The sequence below is a fragment of the Limulus polyphemus genome, unplaced genomic scaffold (assembly GCF_000517525.1).
Source record: "Limulus polyphemus unplaced genomic scaffold, Limulus_polyphemus-2.1.2 Scaffold62, whole genome shotgun sequence".
In the NCBI taxonomy this organism is placed as follows: Eukaryota; Metazoa; Arthropoda; class Merostomata; order Xiphosura; family Limulidae; genus Limulus; species Limulus polyphemus.
In genome coordinates, this window is record NW_013665672.1 from 59,730 (window position 1) to 81,092 (window position 21,363).

Sequence of the window (21,363 nt, forward strand, 5' to 3'; positions counted from 1 at the left end):
AAACTAAGTAAAATCAAGAAAATGAAGGTAAGAAAGATAACACTTCATATGTGAAACTAACAGTTGAAAATAAAGAGAGCAAATGTTCTGCAATTCTTGAAGAAAAAAGAATGAGTGAACACAGCAGTGCTGAGGAAAAGAATGAGTTTTGATATGCACTCAGTACTCAAGGGAAGTACTGAGCATGGAAGATGTGTTACTCTCCCACTGGTAGAGGTGTATGGTCTAGTGCTGATTGAAACATAAACTGGTACAGTGCACAGTAGCCTTATGTGTTGGTTCTCTGTTCTGTGGAGAGGCAAGTATAATTTCTGAAATCTCAATTCACATTCAGGGTAAAAAAAATAAACCCAACAAAGGCTTGGGATAAAAGATCTGAAACATCTAGAGCAGTGTTTCCTAAAGTTTGGTATGCGTACCTCTGGTGGTACACGAGATGATTTTAGGTGGTATGCGGACAACTTTTTCATCTTAATAGTTATATATTTATTTTAATATGTATTAGAAAAAATTATAAGAAAAAATTAATTTTAACACGGTTATTACATTATTTGCTGACAAATAAACATTGTCTATTATTCAAAGGCATCATCTGGTCCGCTTTGTTATAACAATGTCATTTTGACAGGAGAAAAATAATGTTTATTAAAATAATATTATTGTAAGTGATACTGATTTTCTATTTATCCTAGTGTTATGAAATTTCCTTTTAAAATAAATTTATTTAAATAAAAAAGTGAGTCGATTTAAAGAAAAAATTAAGTAAAATGTAAACAGTAGTACAGGTGGTATGCAGATGTGTCAAAAATTGTGAAGGTGGCATGCGATTGACTGAAGTCTGGGAAGCACTGATCTAGAGTATTAGATCAGGAATAAAATAGAAGCAACCATCCAGTAAGAGAACCCAGAACCACACTGAAGAGGCCTATCTGAACATCAATTCTGGCAATTAATAAAAACATCAGATCTGATGAAGATGTACTTTAGTACATCAAAATATAGTCTAAGAATAAGCTCTATAAGCATGTTGTTCATATTAATAACCCTAACACTTCATCAATTGCAAGACATATCTTTCAAACAATAACTTACTTGGATACACTGTCACAAGATCAATTAAGAAATATCTCAAAATTGTAAAGTATGTCAAGGATAATGGGAAACAAAGGTTAAAATCATGAAAAGTTTGTGTAAAAAATTAACATTAAATGTGGCAAGTCCTAATCCTCATTTGTTTCTAAGTAATTAACTTTCTTTTATATCACTACCAACCAGATAATCAATAAAAACAGCTAATTTACTCTTCTCTTCATTTTATATATTTTGAGCTTTTTTTAAACATTTTCATGTTATCTTCTTTTTTTTACCATCTAAATTCAGTAAATGCTTAAAAGTAGAATGAAATACTTCTTTTCTTTATAATTTCTGATAACAGTGCTCTTTGGAAGCACATTTTATGTTTTCAGTGTTTGTTACATAGTAAGTATAAGCCAATGAAAAATAAAACCAAACATAATATATACAAATCTAAAAAACACATCATTCATATTAGTGTATTTGGTTGAACTGCAAGATGTTACTAATTTCCATGGCATAACAAGGCTTGAACAAAACACACAATATTTTTCCTTTTCTAAAGAGACTTTTATCTGATTTCAGAGATGCCAACCCTAATTGATGTGAAATAGGAATTACAATCTTTAAAATTTGGAATCTAAGCAGTAAAATAAGAAATATTTAATTTCTGAAGTTGTTTTACCACTATGAGAACTCTGCAGATTAAAGCACACAAATGGCATAGTTTTTACTTCATCTGGTCAATTTAATGAATGGATAGTTGAAAGTATATTCAGACTTGCATTTCTGCAACATCCATGATTGGCAAAAGTTCCACAGTGGGATTCAATTTGTAATTGTGGTTGATGTGTTTTCGATTTTCATTTTTAGTTTATTTTATGGTTGTTGTCTAGTTACTAAACTTACCTCTGAGATTTGTTATTCATAGTTTTTTTGGTGTGTTCCTGATTTTGAGGTATCTTAGTATTAGGGTTGTTTAAATACATGATCTTTCATCTAATTACTCACCATCACAGGCAGTTCTCGTAAACAAATTTCACATTCTTCTGTCATTACCACACCTGACCTGGTGGCTATTTGCTGAAATTAAAACCAGTTGTAACCAAGTAATGCAAATGAAGCAAAATTTACAAAGTTTATCCCTTCCATAAAATATAGATAAATAAAAGTAATCTCTTGTGATTAGGAAATGCAAAACAAGACAGGCAAGATTTAATTTTTTCTCCTTTTACACAATATTTGTATTTTCTCAAAAAACTACTAATCATATGAATATTTGTTAGTTCTAATTAACATATAATGAAAATAAAGTCAATTACATTAAATGCTTACATTTTATTATCTCAGAAGTTTTTGTGCAATCATTCAGTAATCACAGCTCTTAAGCTATGAAACTGTTAATTCTTTTGTATTTTTTTTTCCTTTACCTGTTTATTGCTTTCTTGTAATTTTTTAAAAATAATTTTATACCTTCATAACATTACATTTTTTGATCATAGGTTTTATTAATAACCATCTCCAGATTATTAGACTTCACATATCACAAAGATCTGAAGCCGTAAATACTCCTGTTTGGTCTTTTTTTAGTGGATTTTCACAGGATAACTTGGTATATGTCAACAAATCAAATCATTAAACCAAAGATACAAATATACAGACAAACATATTACTTGTAAGTGTAGTTGGTTGAACTGCAAGATGTTATTGGTTTTCATGATATAATAATGTTTAATAAAAAAAAACATTTTCTTTTCTTTTCTACAGACTTTTCAAGTATATTGTCTATTCATTTGTAGCTCCATTAGCTGATTTGTACTAAAGTGCCACACAAATTATTGTCCAATCAGGATTTGAATCTGTGTTGGTAATTTTTTGCTGCTATATTTCAACCTTTTATAACATAATTTAAATTTTTGATGCTTACTTGTAAAGAAGATCCTAAGTAATTCTAACACAATCATTATTCTTATCTAAGCCTAATCAAATATGGTATTCAGTTACAATGACATCTGCCAGATAAATTCAAATTTCTGCAAACAGAGGGTTCCAGAAATGTCATACAAAAAGTAATTTGAAACATGTTCAGCAAACAAAATACAAGTCCACAAGCATACAAATAAAACAAAATGGGTATTCATACTACATAACAAGGCAAGTCTGGACCCACTGCTAGATTTCATAGTTCACTGTAAGACTACTATTGGCTACTAGGGTAGAAGAACAGGATTTCTCACATCTGCATGAGATGAAACAGGAATAAAAAAAAAATCTAGAATCATGTAGATACTAAAATTTTAATTCACAATAAAATGTTAAAGCAGTATCCCACAATAGTGATATTGTACAGGTCAACAAATATTCCAAATAAGCATATTCAAAAGAGATAAACCTCAACTCATATTAATTTGTATAAGGCTCTGCATTACTTCTTGAAATATGTACGAAACCCACTCCATGACGGCATAACAGAGAAACATGGCAAAGCCAGTATAAGCCCAATAGAACACAGCATTGTAACATGTAAACTTTGTAAATTTGTCTACAAGGATGTTGCTACCATATGCAGAACACTTGCACAATAATTTACAAAAATTGCCGGTATATATTTAAGTAACATTATATTCCATAATGAATGTTAGTTATTTATGAAAGGGTGAAATATCAAATATCATCACAGAAGTTATAAAGCTTACACAATCTTACAATTAAGCCTTTCTCTATGATACATTATTTATAAAACACTAAACATACAAACTTTCTCAACTCTATTCCTTTTTAATTGAAATACACTTCACAACAAATTCAAACATATCTAAAGATTAATTATCTTATCTCAAAATTTTATTTTCTAGCTGTCTAGTTTTCAAGTATTTATGATAAAAATAACGATTTTTTTTAGAATTATTACAAAGAATATAGAGGGCACAAAAATGATGCATGCCCAGTGCCAAATACCCATTAAAATCATGGTGGGTATGTAAATATCTCAAAGGATGTGCCTGACTAGCACAAAAAATATTGCAGTAATCTTATACTAGATAAAATAACATTGTCATTTTGAGCCAGTATAAAGGGATGCATACTATGAATGGATGTTTCTGTATCAGGAATTTAAAATTTTGCAGTCCAATATCATTACAAAAGCCAGGTTTCTTTGGTTTATACTGTCTATTAATATGTAAATCATTTGGTGATTTATTACTAAGTTGCCAAACAAACCACTATCCAACCAGAATTCAAAATCTTACTGGTCATATACTGAAAGTTAATGTAATTTACAGGCCAGTCCCAATGCTATTTATCAAAGTCATGTGAGGGGAACTATAAGTTCTTGAAATAGCATTTATATTTTGCATACTAGCATAAGTGATCAGGAGTTTATTAATATATTTCTAGTCCTAATAAACCTAGATCAGCATAGGCAGCAATAAAGTTAACATTTTCTAACACTGAAAATGTATTTCCAATAGGTACTTGCATCCTCTCACCCAAAGCTATTTCGAACTTGATTTGCCCTCTAAGCATTGCTAAAATTTTCAACAATGTACCAGTCTATTATACCCTTCTTTTCTGCACCATTGCAGCAATGTGTGCTGATCATGTGACTACCCTCCAACAATTATACTGCACTCTCTATACTAGTGCAACAAACTCCCTCTGCTATTCTAGAGTAATCCTCACTTTCTTATTTGACAGGTACAAACCAGAAACACCGGCAAATCAGTGGGAAGGAAGGGTTGGAAGTGGGTGAATGAGGTAAGTACCTGTCGGAAATACATTTTCAGTGTTAAAAAATTTTAACTTCCGAAACAATACTACCTCTTCTAACCCAAAAGCTAGAATTCCCCATTGCAAAAGTGGAGGGGGCCAGTGAAGGCACAAAACTAATTAAACAAGTGAAGAAAAACGGCCAGGAAAGAACAGGTGTGCCACAATTATAAAAGGAGGCACACCTGTGGGGTATAACACTACTTCTGGAACAGGTATGATCTTCACCCGGTAACAAAGTAAGGCACATAGGGCAGAACTTAATAGACAGGCACCATGTCATGTAAGACAGATTCTGCCTTTGGGCAACAAATAGTATGTAAGACGTTCACATATGTAACGAGCATGAGAACATGACACAGAATGAGAGATCAACAAGTGCAGTCCACCCAAGCAGAAAACATCCAGGGGAAGTGTCTTGCATAAGATTGTGTGTTTCATATCTTGTATGAAAAGTATTCAGAGATCAACAAGTGCAGTCCGCCAGGGCAAAAACAACCAGGGAAAGTGCCTTGCATTAGTATTGAGTATTGTAAGTGCAGTTTATCCAGGTAGAAAACATCTGGGAGAAGTGCTTTATATTGAGAATATTATGGTAGGGTATAATATGACGAATAACGAAAATAGGCCTCTTCTAACAGAGTGGGTACACTTGACTGGGAGGTTTGAATTACCATACAAATCCCACTCATGAGGAAACCATGGTCCATCACTCTAGTGACTGGGAACTGGAAATAGCAAGGACCTTCTTGCTCCATTAGAAGAATAGGGGGGGGGGATGTGCATTGGGGTGGTCCACAGGAACGACACACTGGAGACAATGCAATGGCAATGGGCATCTTTGTCTCCCTATTTTGAAAAGCAGAAAGGGTGTGATTGTAAGAATCATAGGTCAGTAGGGAAGAGCAAAAATCCCTATCTGCTTTACTCAGGAAGTCCATGAGTGATAGTACTTTATGTATGATAAAGTAATAATAAAATATATAGATAGATAGATACACACCACAGGATAAGCGGCTGGTGGTCTTACAGAAACACCCCATTTCCACAGTGAATATTATAGAAGTATACAGATTTAGTGTTAAGATACAAAATTCAGCATACCTGGCCAGACAACACCCGCCACCAGATGGGATCCTGAAATATGATGTATATCAATGAAATAAGATAAAAATAATAATATGTTGACTTACCCTACACAAAGTCGAACAGAAATCTGAAGAATCATCACAGGAGGAAGACACAGCTATATTGTGCAGAGAAAGAGCAACAACTGTATTGGGAGTTGTCCAGATACCAAAAGACAGTGGTTTTGATTTAGTTAGATGACGAATTTTGCATGAAGAAACATTATGTATGAGTTGACAAACCAAACCAGTGAGCATAGTGGGTGAAAGATCACGGGAAACAGAGGAATGCCATAGAATAAGATACTGAAAGGGGGTAGTAAAGGACTTCTCCAACTTGATGAGAAACCCCATTTGAGCAGCTTCTCAAAGAAAGAAGCAGGTGTGAGTGACTGATTCCTACTACCTTGAAATGAGTTAGCACAAGCTACATAACACTTGAGGGCCTTAACAGGACATAAACGGTCAGTAACAGAGTGGTCATAAAAATGAGAAATAGCTGGCAAATGGATTAGTGAGAGGGATCTTTCCCCTTCCCTAGCTGTCAGAGTCTTGGACAGAAAAGACCTATTGGGGTAGAGCAAGACAAATATGGAATGATAAAGAGACCAATGCACAGGTATTGCAAACAACTCTAGCTGGCAATGTCCACAAGCGAATAAAAAAAAATTCCAAAGAAAGGTGAAACAAAGAACATTGAGCTGAGGGCTCAGAGGGAGAATGAGACAGTGCATGTAAAACAACTGTAAAATACCAATTTGGTAACTGAAAAGGTCATTTGGGTCAGAGAATATGAAGGGTTTTGAGTAGACCTGATAGCATTGAGGATTCAAAACACCTTGTGATGTATCATCCATTCTGTTGGAAGAATCTGGTTGGATCAAGACAAGTGATCTTCAATTAAGTTAATTATTCCTGGAACATGATAAGAGACTGATACGATGAGAATGAGCCCAGTGGAGAAGATCCAAAGTACAAAAACAAGGTCTTGAGAATGTTTGCCTCCTTGAAGAGAAATCTGAGATACCACTGTGGAATTGTCATAATGTATCATGACAATTTTTCCCTTCAAGAGGGACAGAGCTTGAACCATTGCCCAGTGTACTGCAAAGAGTTCAAGAACATTGATATGGAGGGTAGACTCGACCTCTGGCCAAATACCCTGAAACTCCTGACCTTGAAGATAAGTTACCCATCCCTAAAGAAATGCGTCTGTGAACAGATGGATCTCGGGACGAGGTGGTGGAATGGTATGGTAACCTAATAGTAGTGTTGTTCCAATCCAACCAACATTCGCAATCGACGATGTTGCTCCTGAGTAATGAGAGAGGATGATCCAAAGGATCGGAATGCATGATTCATTAATCATGCAGTGATCACTGAAGGGACCTCATATGTGCTCATTGCAGAAGAAAGAGAGGCTTGAGGGATGCCCGCATCTCCAAAAGAGAGAGAACCATCTGTGCAGTAGGAAACATAAGTAAAAGCCTGATGGTTCTTTCTATGGTTTGAAGCCTGATAGAGGGTTGGTTGAGTAAGACTTAAGAGTATTGAAAAACACACCAAGATAGACGAGATATTGCTTCGGTGACAGAATAGATTTCTCCAATCTGATAAGGAAGCCTGCTTTTGTGATTTCTAAAAGGGGAACCTGAAAGTGTTGTTCTGCTAATTAACGGGATGGTGCCAGAAGAAGCCAGTTATCCTTATAATGATGTGTGTACATGTCCAAGGAATGTATATGAGGAGAAAAAGCTTGAACAACTCTGCAGAAGACATAAGGTGCTGATAAAAAACCAAAAGGTAAAGCCCTTAGCTACAGAACCTGACCCTTGTGCAGAAATCTGAGAAACCTCTGGGACGATTCCGCTATGGGAATATGGAGATAAGCATTGGTAACATTGAACTTGGTCATCCAGAGACCTGGTGCAAAGTGCCATCATAGGTTAAGAAAGGATTCCATAGTACAACAAGGAAGATCTAAAATTAGTTGAGTTGAGACAGAACAATGATTTGACACCAATCTCCTGTCTTCTTGAGTACAACAAATAAATGGGAATAAAATTGCAGAAGAACTGGATCAAGCATCTCTACTGCCCTTTTGACCAACAACTCTCTTATAGCCTGGGAAAGAAGCTCGACTCATCGTGAAAATGTCGGAGGTGACAAATCAACAGGTTGTGCATATAAAGGTGGAGGTGATGTAAATTGAATGACCAACCCTGAATCCAGAGCACGGAATACCCATGGATTCCTGGTGAAAGAACTCTGCATGTCCAGAAATTGGTCCCACTGCTCCTTCGCTCATGGGAAAGACACTGACGCTGTTGTCAACAGTCAGTCTCAGCCGAAAATCCTCAAGAATATGAATGGACTCTATTATAGGAACCAATAGACCTGGGAACCGAAGGAGAGGGTCAGGAAAACTATGTGCCAAATTAGCATCAGAAAGGCGAGAAGTCAAATATGATAAAGAAGAATGTAAACAATCTGAATCAAATCTTAATTCTAATGTCACTGGACCTTAAGCAAACAACAAGGGACAGAGAAAAAGGAGCTTCCGATAAGTCCCTGAGGACAGAAGATGGTAAATGAACACTTTTTAACAAAAAATCTCTACCCAAAAAATCCCAACAACAAACCAGCCAGGAAACCAGAGAAAGAACTGAAGAAGACAATCTGGCTGAGGTAAACGTCAGCAAAATTCACAACTTGTCCTTAAATTGATGAGGAGAACATTGATAGGCTTCCAACAAAAGTTGGATCGAAGATAAATACCTCAGTTGTGAAAATCAGATGAATCTGAGAAAACTATGAAAAATTTGCAAATTAGAATTTGCCAAGGCCAGTGGAGTTGGGTATAAAAAACTGAAGCAAGTATTTTCAATGCTTAGATGGGCAAACAGTGGAAACCCTGGAGATCAATAAATAGCTTTAGTGTCAGCAGAGGTAAGTATGTTTTGAAACATGAATATGCCTACAAGGAGTGAGAAATACATACTGAAAAACTTACCACAGATCTCCTGGGAAACAGAACAATACCTAATCCAGCAGATTACAAGGAGGCATGGTATCAGGTGGAAAGTACTGTAGAAAAAAACTTTCCAGACTGTAGTTATATCCCTTTGCACAAGAATCGTAACTTGAAAGGAAAACATCACCATCAGAATGTAAGACACAAACTCCCTGGGAACAAAAATCTGTGCTTCCTTACCAGACATCATCGACCCTGAGATCTGGGGACTAGTGTCAGAACCATTGTCTAAGTATGGTGGGAATTTTATCATCTGTCATACTAAATCTCTAATTCAAAGGAACAAAGTATAATTCAGAAAACAGAAACATTTATAAAACAAACGAGTAGAAACAATGGAAATCAAACACATTAAGTCGAAACTTGAAGTTGAAACTAATATAAATTTGTGATCAAGTACAATCAAAGTTTTGTTGTCATGTGGAGAACAAGTTAAAACAAGACTATACAGTAAAATGCCAATCGAGATAGTGAAGATTGTGTTGCAATGGTATAGAGAGCTACGTGCACTAGTATAGATGGCACAGTATGATTGTTGGAGGCTAGTCACATGTTCAGCACATGCTGCTGCAGTGGCACAAAAATGAAGGGGTATAATAGACTAGTGTGCTGTTGAAAATTTTAGCAACGCTTCGAGGGCAAATCAAGGTCGAGATAGCTTTGGGTGAGAGAAGGTTGTACTGTTTTATGCTAATCAGATAGCCTCAATATAGGCATTAGTAATACAGACTGAAATGTGAAAGTTAGAGATCAAGTTATATAATGCTTTATGTTCAGTATGATTGCTAAGATAGAAGTATCTCTTGGTGCATAGATCTATGGATTCAAACAATCCAAGCACTAGATTTAGACTTAGACCTAAAACAGATCATAATGTATTCACAGGTGGCTTTAGATTTATGCTTAGCTCCAAATACAGATCAAATTAAATCTAGGTTAGCCTCCAAAGCTCTAGGTTACATTACTATATCTGAGTGTTGTTACTTTCTCAGTATATCTCAGCATTGAAATTTCATGAAAAAATAAACTTAAGTTACTAATAAAACTTTATTAATTTGCTATTTTCAACTATTCAAATTTGCTGCACATTTTGTCTTCTACCAAACTTACCTTAAGACTTTTACCCTATCGACTTGATATGGTTATTATTAGTAAAAAGATTTTTTCAATATAAAGACACTACCTGGAAGCAAGAATGTCTGCTGTATTTGTTAAAACACTCTCTTTCATAATTTAAAATCATGTTTTGTTACGATGATTCAACATAATTTTTATGAAAATCATTGTCAGGTAGGTTACATGTCAGCACAATGTGTCACTTTAGGCCTCATTGTTTAGCATTGTAATAGTATTAAACTTCTGACTCTAGTGGCCCAGATGTTATAATCAAGCCCTACATGAATTAATTATATTAATTTTATTAATGTATTAACCATAACTAAAAGAAAAACTGCAACAGAATAATAAATAGGGAAGGAAATGGCCTTTATTAAAGACCATGCTTTTATTTTCATACAGACTTAAATGTATTATGTCATGTAATTTTTCACCACTGACAAATTACTATATCTTTCAGAAAGAAAAAAGCAATATTTAAATATCCAGGTATTAAAAATACAAATAACAAACAAATGTATCAACAGTGTGATAAAATATGGTACTATAAAATTGTTAACATTTGGTTCAAAGTAGAGGTGCATTAAGATATACAGAAATAAACATCAATTTCTTTGTTAGAAATTTGATATAAAATTTCACACAAAGCTATATGAGAGTTATCAGTTCAAAGTGGTCCCTAGTTTGTTTGTTTTTGAATTTTGTGCAAAGCTACATGAGGGCTATATGCGATAGCCGTCCCTAATTTAGCAGTGTAAGACTAGAGGGAAGGCAGCTAGTCATCACCACCCACCGCCAACTCTTGAGCTACTCTTTTACAAATGAATATTGGGATTGACTGCCACATTATAACACTCCCACGGCTGAAAGGGTGAGCATGTTTGGTGGGACGGGGATTTAGCTGACTAACTAGACAGAAGACAGCTAGTCAACAGCACCTTACTACCCACCATCCATACTAAAAGGATTGATTGTTGCTCTATGTGTGAGAACTATTTTATGGTATTGCACAGATTTGAACCCAAAAACTTTTGGACTGCTCTTGTCTGATCAATCAGTAGGATTTGACCAGAGCATGTTTTTGTAGCAAAAGATCATGAACCATGAATTCTCGATTCACAATCCAGGCAGACTAACCATCTTGCTATGTCTAGTGTTCTGCTTAGAACAGAGCCAACAGGAAGAGAGTGCAAGAGTATAGAAATACAAGGACAGAAGAAAATGAATAAACTTTCAGGTTGGTAGGAACCAACAGGAAATGGAAGTGAAAGTATACTGAAACAAAAAAAAGACAATAATAATGAATAATACTGGAAAAAAATAAAACAATAAAATGTAAGCAAATAATAAAAAAAGTTAAGAAATGGAATTTAAAAAGAATACAAATGAAAAAAATATTATAAAGTATAAATAAATAAAGAAAAGACCAAAATAAAAGAAAAATTAAATAAAGGAAAAGTTGAAGCCACATGGAGATAATATATGCAACATTCTTGTGATCTTGGTTAGCCTTGTTTTCTTTAATAGTTTAAGAGTTATAACATGAATATCACAAACAGCATATCCATTTGATAGAAGAGAAAATATAGGATTTTCAGTATTCCCGATTTGCATAGTAATACATATTTGAAACTGTCTCCTAGTTAGCAGTCAGTCTGACCTACATGAATAGTAGGGCAAAAACTGCAAGAAATACAGTATCTTACGTTGGAAAAAGTACAAGTGCCATGACATCTATATAGTAACTACATGATGTCTATTTGTAGAAGTATTAAGGATAAAGCATAACTGATTGTCCAAATATATTCAAACATATAAGAGACACCTATATTTTTTTCAATTTGTTCAAACCTTTATAATATGACACTTATTTACCATTAAACGTATCCCTACTACAACAGGTATTAATATCTGATGACAGAATGAGCGTTACTGTGCTTGAAACAAAATAATTATCAAGCCTTTTAACACTTCTTTTTTCCTCACCCAAAACCGGTAAAGATAGTACCACTAAACATTGTAATGAAACATAAATAAAAACACATAATCAACAGTGAAATGAAAATGTTACATAATATGCACAAAATTAAGATAAAGAATTCCATATAGATGAGCTACTAACTTCTAATTAATAAGTACATTTATGACAAATTCACAAAATTGTTGAATATCTGTTCCACATGTTTTTAATTTTGGTTCATTAATTACAAATAATAAGTCTTTATTTCCTTAAATTTTTAACTGGAATTTAAGTCACTTTTCAAATCAAATTTTATGTTGTGAAAGCTCTTGACTAGTTTTCAATAGAAAATATAAATTTAGGCTTAACGAAGTAGTATCCCAGTTAAGATTTTTTAATTTGTGTATTTATATTTTGGAGATAATGATTAATTAGGAATAAGAGTACTGATTTTATCATAGTTCTATTTTCATTCCAAGTAGATGTGACAATGATTCCTGAAAGATATGAGTATGTTGTAAATTAGTTCTGTAATGTATTAGTGTAGCTTAATAAAATCCTTGACATTCTACATGTAGATTTATTCAAAACATTATCAAGAAATTGTTGATTAAACTGTAATTCATAAAGAAGTCTTACTTCTTCATACTTAAAGTAAAACATTGTTCTTTCATTGTATAAGTTGTTCTACTACTGCTTTCTTATAATTGAAACTCTACTATTACCCAAAAAGTTTCAATTTTAGGGTATTAGGATCTTTTACTCTAACTATTAATTCTGCAATATTTTCAGCATTTTTCTCATAATTAGTTGATCAACTTACTGAGTGGTTAAGAGCTTTGTAATGAAAGAAGTTAAATAAGTACTACATTATTCTAAAAAAAGTGCATTAAAAAGCTTTCAACTTCTAACCTTGTATGATTTCTTTGCTGGTCTTTTGTAGGGACTAACAATGTGAGCTTCCTTAAAAAGTCGCTCCTGGTCACCATCATAATACCTATAAATAGTTGTTATTTCAAAATCAATGTTCATGTGACTTAAAATATTTTCCAATAGGTTCTAAATTATTTGAGAAGAGTCAATGAGATTAACTTGTTTTAAGTTATTTTTTAGGCCAACTGTGTAGGGATTGGTAGAAAAAAAATACTTAAAAGCAGATTTCTGTATTGAAAAAAAACATATAAATTCATTCAATATACATTAAAATTGTAAGAAGCTCAAGACATGTAATATCTGATATTTACAACAATCAGCACTAGGACAACTGCCAGCTTCATAGTCTATTACAATAATGATTCTACATGTTTGTTTTTTACAGGATAGAAATAATTTAGAATTATAAGCTATTTATAAATAGATACTTATATATAAATGACTAGAAGATACAATTCAATAACAAAGTAGCAGAGTAGAATGTTATGACTTTGTTAATATTGTTCAAACTGGATGTGAAATTTTATCTTCAGATTTCCTTTAAAACAATTCTACAGCTTACAGAGGTTAGAGAACAGTCCAATGTATTCTGTTTGAAGGTTACTGGTTACCTGTATCACCAAACTACCTTGTATCTTTAATGCTCAAACTCAAATAAATATGATTTAACCCTTTGACTGTGGCTGCTAAGCACACAGAATTTTTGTTATGTACATTGTATACATCACACTTGCATTCACCTACTGGAGGCAGACCATACCCTATATGGCGAATCAACAGTCAATGGTTTAAGTACAGTCTCTGTAAGCTGAAATATATTTTTCCTATATAGGTAATTTACCTTTCATACAGCTTTTCTTTATCCCAATTAAAATAGTTCAGAAGTATCCTGGTGACAGTTGGGGGAATCTGAAAATAATCAAATTGGCTATATAAGATATGTATAAATATATTCAGTATTGGAAATAGTTATGTAAACAGTGAATAAAATGTAATTACTATGGGATCCCCTCCTATATTGCATGAAAATAAGTTACAATAGAGTTACCATGTGTTGATGTATTTACAATGATTGACTCACCCTGCCAATCAGACAGTGCCACACCAGCATAATACCTATAAAAGTACAGGCTGTAATATAATTTCCAGAAATAATGTGATAAATGTACTCATTGTTATCACAAAACAAAGGCCACATAATAAATGTGTAGAAATCAATGTTTTTGGCTAATGAATGCTACTCCACATGACAGACTGAGGCAAAAGTTCATGTTTCAGTACAAAGTGTATGTAACCTCTGAGGGTATGTGAACTATTACTGTTGATAATAAAAGCAACTGAGGTACAATGCCCAAACTTTCCAAGGAGGGGGGTTATGCTGTTAAGCATCTTTCTTGATACATTTCTTGAGTAATAATTAATTTGTATTTGTTACTTTATAGATTTAATAGATATTTGATATTTCTTTATTAACGTTTTTACGCTTATACTGTGAGGTGAAAACGGCTGCTGTTATGATTTTGTCTGGTTTATGAGCTCGTTGCTGTCCTAATTTAGGATCTAATTTTTAATAAATTCTTGAAAATATTAAAAAAAGAGAGAAAGAAAGGATGTTTGCCCCAAGGCCCATGCTGGCTCTCGACATTCCTGAGTACAGGTGTGTGAATGTTACTTCCAGAACAGTAAGATACACATTATCACAGAATGACCACAATGGATGTATTGTTGTTCAAAATCCACTGTTTGGGAGAGATAAAAGGCTGTAATGAGCATGATACTTCAAACATTACAATGAGCAGAGCTGGAATAGGATGCTCTTTACAGATGAATCCAATTTCAATTTGTTTAACAACAATCAACAATAATTTGTTCAATGGCAGAGAGGAGAAGAGTACCAAGGTATATGTATAACACCTATAAGGAAACATGCTGGAAGACCAACACAAGTGTGGGTTCCAACTCAGCCAATGGTGTTGAGAAGTACACAGAATTAATGGCATCCTGACTACTGACAGATACAAGTAAATTCTTATCTATCACATCATTCCTTAAGTAACAAAACTTGTTAGGCAGGTCATGTATTTAACTTCCTGCAAAAAATTTCAATATGAATATTAACATTGTATGGAAACTGAAAAGGGCACATAGCAGTTAAACAACTTGGCTGAATTATGGGAAGTAACACAGGACATTGGGAAAAATATTTCATGATGTTACATTTGAAAACGTAAGGCAGCATAAGAACAATGTGTACTCATGACTTACACAAGCTAATTAAAAATAAATTCCAGGGATTCCCACGACCTTAGTTACTGTCATTTTCAAGGACCTAATTTACTGATTTTAACAGAATATGAACTCCACCAAAAATAAATATTTAACTGATATAATCAGGTTAAAGTTAATGGGCTGCCTTTAATGAAAAATATTCAACTATACTTGCACAGCAGTTAGGTTTATGGCATTCATTATATTATTCTGTAGCTGTTTGTTCCATTTTCATTTTTTCATTGTTGCTCTTTGGATTACATTCCTTTATATCTCTTAATATTAAGTTTTAGCTGAAGACCTTGGGCTAAAAATATTAACTATTTTTTAAGCATTTATGCTAAATAATTTGGAAATTTCTGAAACATCAATGTTCTTCATTCTATCAATAATTTTAGATTTGCACCAAACAAGTCTTAAGCTTTTTTACACAAACAGTATTATTACAACAACAGTCTTCATATCTCTCGTTTTACAAGTCACTTTTCTAGATATTGATTTTTCTCAAATCTGATATAAATACAATGGTACAGCTTATTGTTAATAAACATTGTGGATGTGGGTATAATGTAGTTAGACTTTTATGGGCTTTTTTTGTGCACATGTAGACAAAATACTCTCATCACACTACTCTTCTGCACTAAACATACAGCTGCAGATACTGGATTAGAGAAGCCTTATAAAACAAACACATTTTATTCTATTCCAGATCTTCATTGAACTAAAGAGTATGAAAAAGTAGAAAACCTCTTTACTGTACAATGTAATTCCTATTCAGAACACCTAAATCAATAAACCCATACACAAACATAACCAATGAAAATATTAAGAACTCTTGTGCCACAAAGGATCCCACACTGAGTAGTTCACTGTAAATTTTATCTCCCAGACCACCACATAAACAATTATGATGATATATTTTGACCAATCACACTTACATTATATCTCTTTTATATTTATACATGCCAATAAACAGACACACACACATTAAGAATCAACTCTGGTCATTCAATGCCATTTACTCACCTAATGTCACTTTGTCATATTTCACTTTCCATTTTAGTATTTTAATACATACTGTACATCATTTACTAATATGAATAATTTTTTTATGGAACATAATAAGCAAGACGACATGGCTGAACAATGTGTATTTTAAAGATTAAAGAATACCTGATCAGGCACAACTAGCCACAAAGTGGGATTCATTAAGAAAAAGAGGGACATGCCTCTCAAAAAGAAGAGGTATATATAAGAAAAGGTAACCTACCCAGTCACAGTCTCATGAAAAAGTGAAGGATTGCAACAGGTGAATGACAGTACCCCAACAAGAAAGAAAAGCAGAGAATGGGAAATGAACCAGTGCTCTAGTGCTCAACTGACGAAGTACCTCTAACTAACAGCAGGGTAGTCATGCATGGAAAAAGGGAGGTGCAGGTTAGGAGTGAAGATGGAAAGAAGGGTACAAGAAAGAAAAGGCCAATCAAATCACAATCTAAACCCAATGGATAAGGGTGGAAGGGAAATATAACAAACAAAGAAGAGGAGTAAGGGAAAGAAATGTGTCAAAATAATGTAGATAGGCCTGGCACATTCTGCAGTAGAGGCCTGGAATGTACTCCATGAGAAGGTGGAGGAAAACTGAAAATATAGGTTGTCTGAAAAAGGGTTCCACTGTTATAGGAGGAAGACGAGCAATACTGGGAGCAGGTAGAGTGAGCCCTGGCCACCAGGGGCCCTCACAAATGAAATTAATGGTAAGAAGTAGAAAGTATAAGTTATATAAAATTAAAGACAAGAGTATAAAGAATAAATTAAATGAAATTAATGGTAAGAAATTGTGTCGCGAAATAAACAGATGCATGTGATGTTCTGTGTTGAAGAAAAGATAAATAACCTAAATATTGATAAACCCATAAAAAGAACTATGGGGAAACTGAAATTAACAGACACTTATTAAGCCTAACCAAACAATATATTTCACCTAGTTACAGATTAATGCGGAAGTAGAACTACAAGTAAACTGAAAATAAACATTTAAAAAGCCTAATTGAACAATACATAACAAAAATATCACTAAGCTCTTAAAGAAATACTTAAACAAACAATAAGTATGTACAATATTGGGATAAGTTTGTGTGGATCCCAGCTCAAGGGTTCCACACAAACCAAGGGAATAGGAAGAACAACATTATAGTGAAATTAGTTATAGACTAATGGCTAACCTAAATTTGAATATGAGTATTAATCAATCAAATTAAACTTATGTTAGGGAACCCAAATACCGATAGATAATAATATTAGCAATAAAGTATAACGTCTTATCTTTCCAAAGTCAACAAAATGTATTGCAAATGTGTGGGCCCCCAAATTTGAGGCAAAGCCAAATGATTGTCAATTCATAGAACAATCAATCTCCCGACGAAGTAAAGCTGAAAGTCTTCCCACGGAGTACTGTGACCTGAAGCTTGTGTAAAGTGCTAATAGAACATATAACCTCTGAAGTGGTAAAGGAAAATTCATAACGTAAAATGAATAACCAAACACTACTGTGTTGGTAGAAACAATAAAAGATTTCTGTAATGAAGTAATAATTAAATAAGTTCCGTAACTAGATAGAAATATAAAATAATTCCACTTTGAAATAACTCAACAAGTTACAAATATCACTATTGTATAATAAGGAGTAAACTCATTGAGTGAAATTAGTACAAATTAATACAGAAGAATATTATAATAAAACACTGGAAGAGAGCACAAACTAAACGTAAGAACATGAGTACTTACAAATGAGAAGTGACAGTCTGGTAGAATTGAACAGAGGGAGTCACATGCGTAACGAGTGTGTGTGGCACTCTCATTGGTAGAGGGTTGTCACATGATGATTTGCATGAAAGACACACATTGGAATGAGTCGTTTCCAATAGAGGGGATGCAGAAGACTTGTGGAATGCTTTTTTTATTTACATACAGAAGGGAATAATGGATGAAAATAGCTATTTATGTAAGCAGAAATAATGTACCATATCAAAATTAGTAAGTAAATGGAATCTATGCAAAGGCATTATTTATTTGTGAAGCTAGATCTATCATTAGGTACATGAAATAATGTTAGTGTAGAACTTGAAGAAATAAAATACTTTGTTTATAATTTAGTGGACTAGTAATGCATTTGTTTACTGAATAATCCAAAAGAACCCCACCACCACCAAAAAACCATTTCAGCAACATCAAATACATGAGCCTTTAGTGTTGTTGGAGGAAGCATTTACATTGTTGGTAACTATTACAGGTTTTGTGATCTATTAAGAAGAGTTCTGTCAACTTCTATGATGCATTGTTAAACATGACAAGCGTTGATGACTAAACTGACAGATGCCTAGGGTTAGGCTGGGTTGTTACAATACAATGATGTCTGAAGGCATACAATGTCAAAATCACTATGGCCAAAATCTTAATATAATGAGCTTCCAGTCATAACAATCTTCAATTTGTAAGCTTACCATATAAAAAATCATGTAGTAATGAACAGTTTTATTAAATTAGTTTACTGGTTAAAATTTCCGAGACAAGCATTCAATATCTGTAAAAGCCCAACAATTATTTCACTGTACACTGTCACAAAGTCAACATGCATAGAAAAAATAATTAGCATGTAACTTTTTTTTCTACCTGGATATTCTAATTTTTATCTTGCACAGTATCTGTAGCAGATAATGTTTTTGGTCACAATACATACTAAACTTTTGTATGAATCACCATTTGTTAAAGAAAGTATGAAAAATACACAGTGTATTATAAAGATTAAACTATGTTGTATGACTCCATTATATTAAGAGCACTACATTGTATGAAATATTCCCAATTTATGAGTCTGAATACAAAATGCGGGTATGATCATTCTGATATCCATCCACAATTATGATACATGTGTAGTAGCCATCAACACACACACACAAAGGATGTGGCAAAGTCAACAATATTTACTTTTACTTGGTTCCTTGAATGATAGTGATATAAAGTTAATATTTTGAAAAGTAAAGACTGTACACCATAGTTTTCTGAATGTTAACATTTTCCTTACCTGAAAATGCATTTCCAATAGATACTCACCTCTGTGCACAGTTTAGCAATTTTTATCTTGAGGTTGCACTATTTTGCCTAAGAGACTTGCAAGCTATCAGCCTTGTGAAACTCCTACCTAAAATTCAACTGAACTTGTGCTACTGTGTGATGACGTATCATGCAGCAAAACTCTCCATCAACAGTACTACAACACACCTCCTTGTGTAAATGCTCCTTCTACATTCACATGTGAAAGTCCTCATTTTTTGACAAGTCAAACAAGAAGAGCGCAACAATACATTTTTGGGTAAAGAAAATGTTAACTTCAGATACGATGACTCACCTCCATGCACAGATTAGCTAGAATCCCATGCTAAGATGATGAAGGGACCAATGCAGAAATTACCTAGATGAGTCTCCTTTCAAGAGTGCCAAAACAAAGTCCATGGGGTGAAACACCCTCTGGCAGGGGCTCCATATGGGAGTATCTTTCTGAGACTGCAACTCACCTCAATCAGCTATATTTTTCTTCCAAGTGAAGGATAGGTACAGGCAAGAAAAGTACATGACCGCCTGAGAGCTTGCACACAAGCTGTCAGAAGGTCAATCAGTGTAGTAAGTTTGGGACATGTTCAGACTGTACAAAGTGTGCTCACCCCCTTGACTACCAAACTATACAGGTCAATACCAGCTGTTGGAGAAAGCATGTGTGAAAAGTACCTGTGCACAGCTCCTCAACCATCAGACACTAAAAGCTCAAGCCAGTCACAGGAGGAGGGTACAGCAGTGGACACAAAATAAGGATATTTATGAAACCACCGCCCAACCATCAGATCTGATGTGCCTATCGCTAGCTGTGGGAATAGGGTTAATGGGTGATATATCACAATTGGATATTCAGAAATATCAACTCTGCAAGCAAAAGCAGTGAGGTCGTGTCCTTGCAAAAGTTGGCAAAGTAAAAAAGAGAGTGGGTGAAAGGTGTGTCCAAAATCCATTTGGAGATTGTATGTATTGAGACAGATTAGAGCAGTCCATACGACACCCTGGAATCACCCTTGCCTCACATCTCAGCACAGATGGACTCATGTTTCAGCACTCACTTTCAGGTCACAATCAGGGAGGATTCTCCATAGTAAGTGCTAAGAAGTTATGAACTATATCAAAATTGTATTGTTTGTATGTGACTTGTCATGGAGTAACAGAAGAGAACTAAAGACTATCATCCATGAGTTGAAAATATGTAGTAAAAAACAATGACAAAACATTAATCATTAAATGAACATATTAAGGAGTAATGAATGAAGTCTATCAATCATTGTTAAAGTGTTGCAAGTTAAGGAAGAATAAACAATATTGAAATATCTCCTATATGTACATATTAATGGGTAAAGAAAAAGAACTAAAATTGAATGTCAAAGTATATATGCTAGAGAGGAACTAGACTGAAACATCAACTACTATCCGTACACATTATGGAGTAATTAACTATGACTAAACAGTACCTGCTAAGTGTACATGTTCAGAAGTAATGAACTAGGATGAAACATTACCTTCCAAGTGACATAGGGAGTAAGGAACTATGACTAAAAAACATAATATGTGTGATATATGTGAAGAAATAATGAACTATAAATAAACATTAACATCTAAGTATAAGCGTTATGAATAAGCAACTATTTCTAAACATCAACTGTTGTGTATATGGAAAGGATCAGTAAAACGTGACCAAACACAGTATTCTAATCGGGACATGGTAAAGAGGAAGTAACTATGGCAAAACATTAACTACAATGAACAATGTCACAACAATATCTTCTTTGTGGACATGTGAAGGAGTAAGAACTAGAATCAAACTTTAATAAGGATGAATACATGTAAGGTATAATCAACTAAGACTAAGAATTATCTTCCATGTGGACACAGTAAGGAGTAATGAACTAGATATAAACCTTACTTTCCATGTACACATGGTATGGAGTAGTGAACTAGACATAAACCTTACTTTCCATGTA

At 33.8% G+C, this 21,363-nt stretch overlaps 1 protein-coding gene across 1 annotated transcript in view; it reads right to left on the bottom strand.

Moving 5' to 3' along the window:
- Positions 1-21,363, bottom strand: part of LOC106464706 (E3 ubiquitin-protein ligase arih1-like) — a 57,931-nt gene that overhangs the window by 28,154 nt on the left and 8,414 nt on the right. The window contains exons 3-5 of the mRNA XM_013924865.2: positions 13,857-13,924; positions 12,995-13,079; positions 2,086-2,157 (exon numbers count right to left, since the gene is read on the bottom strand). Of these exons, the coding sequence (XP_013780319.1) occupies positions 2,086-2,157; positions 12,995-13,079; positions 13,857-13,924 (225 nt within the window). The remainder of the gene's footprint in view (positions 1-2,085; positions 2,158-12,994; positions 13,080-13,856; positions 13,925-21,363) is intronic.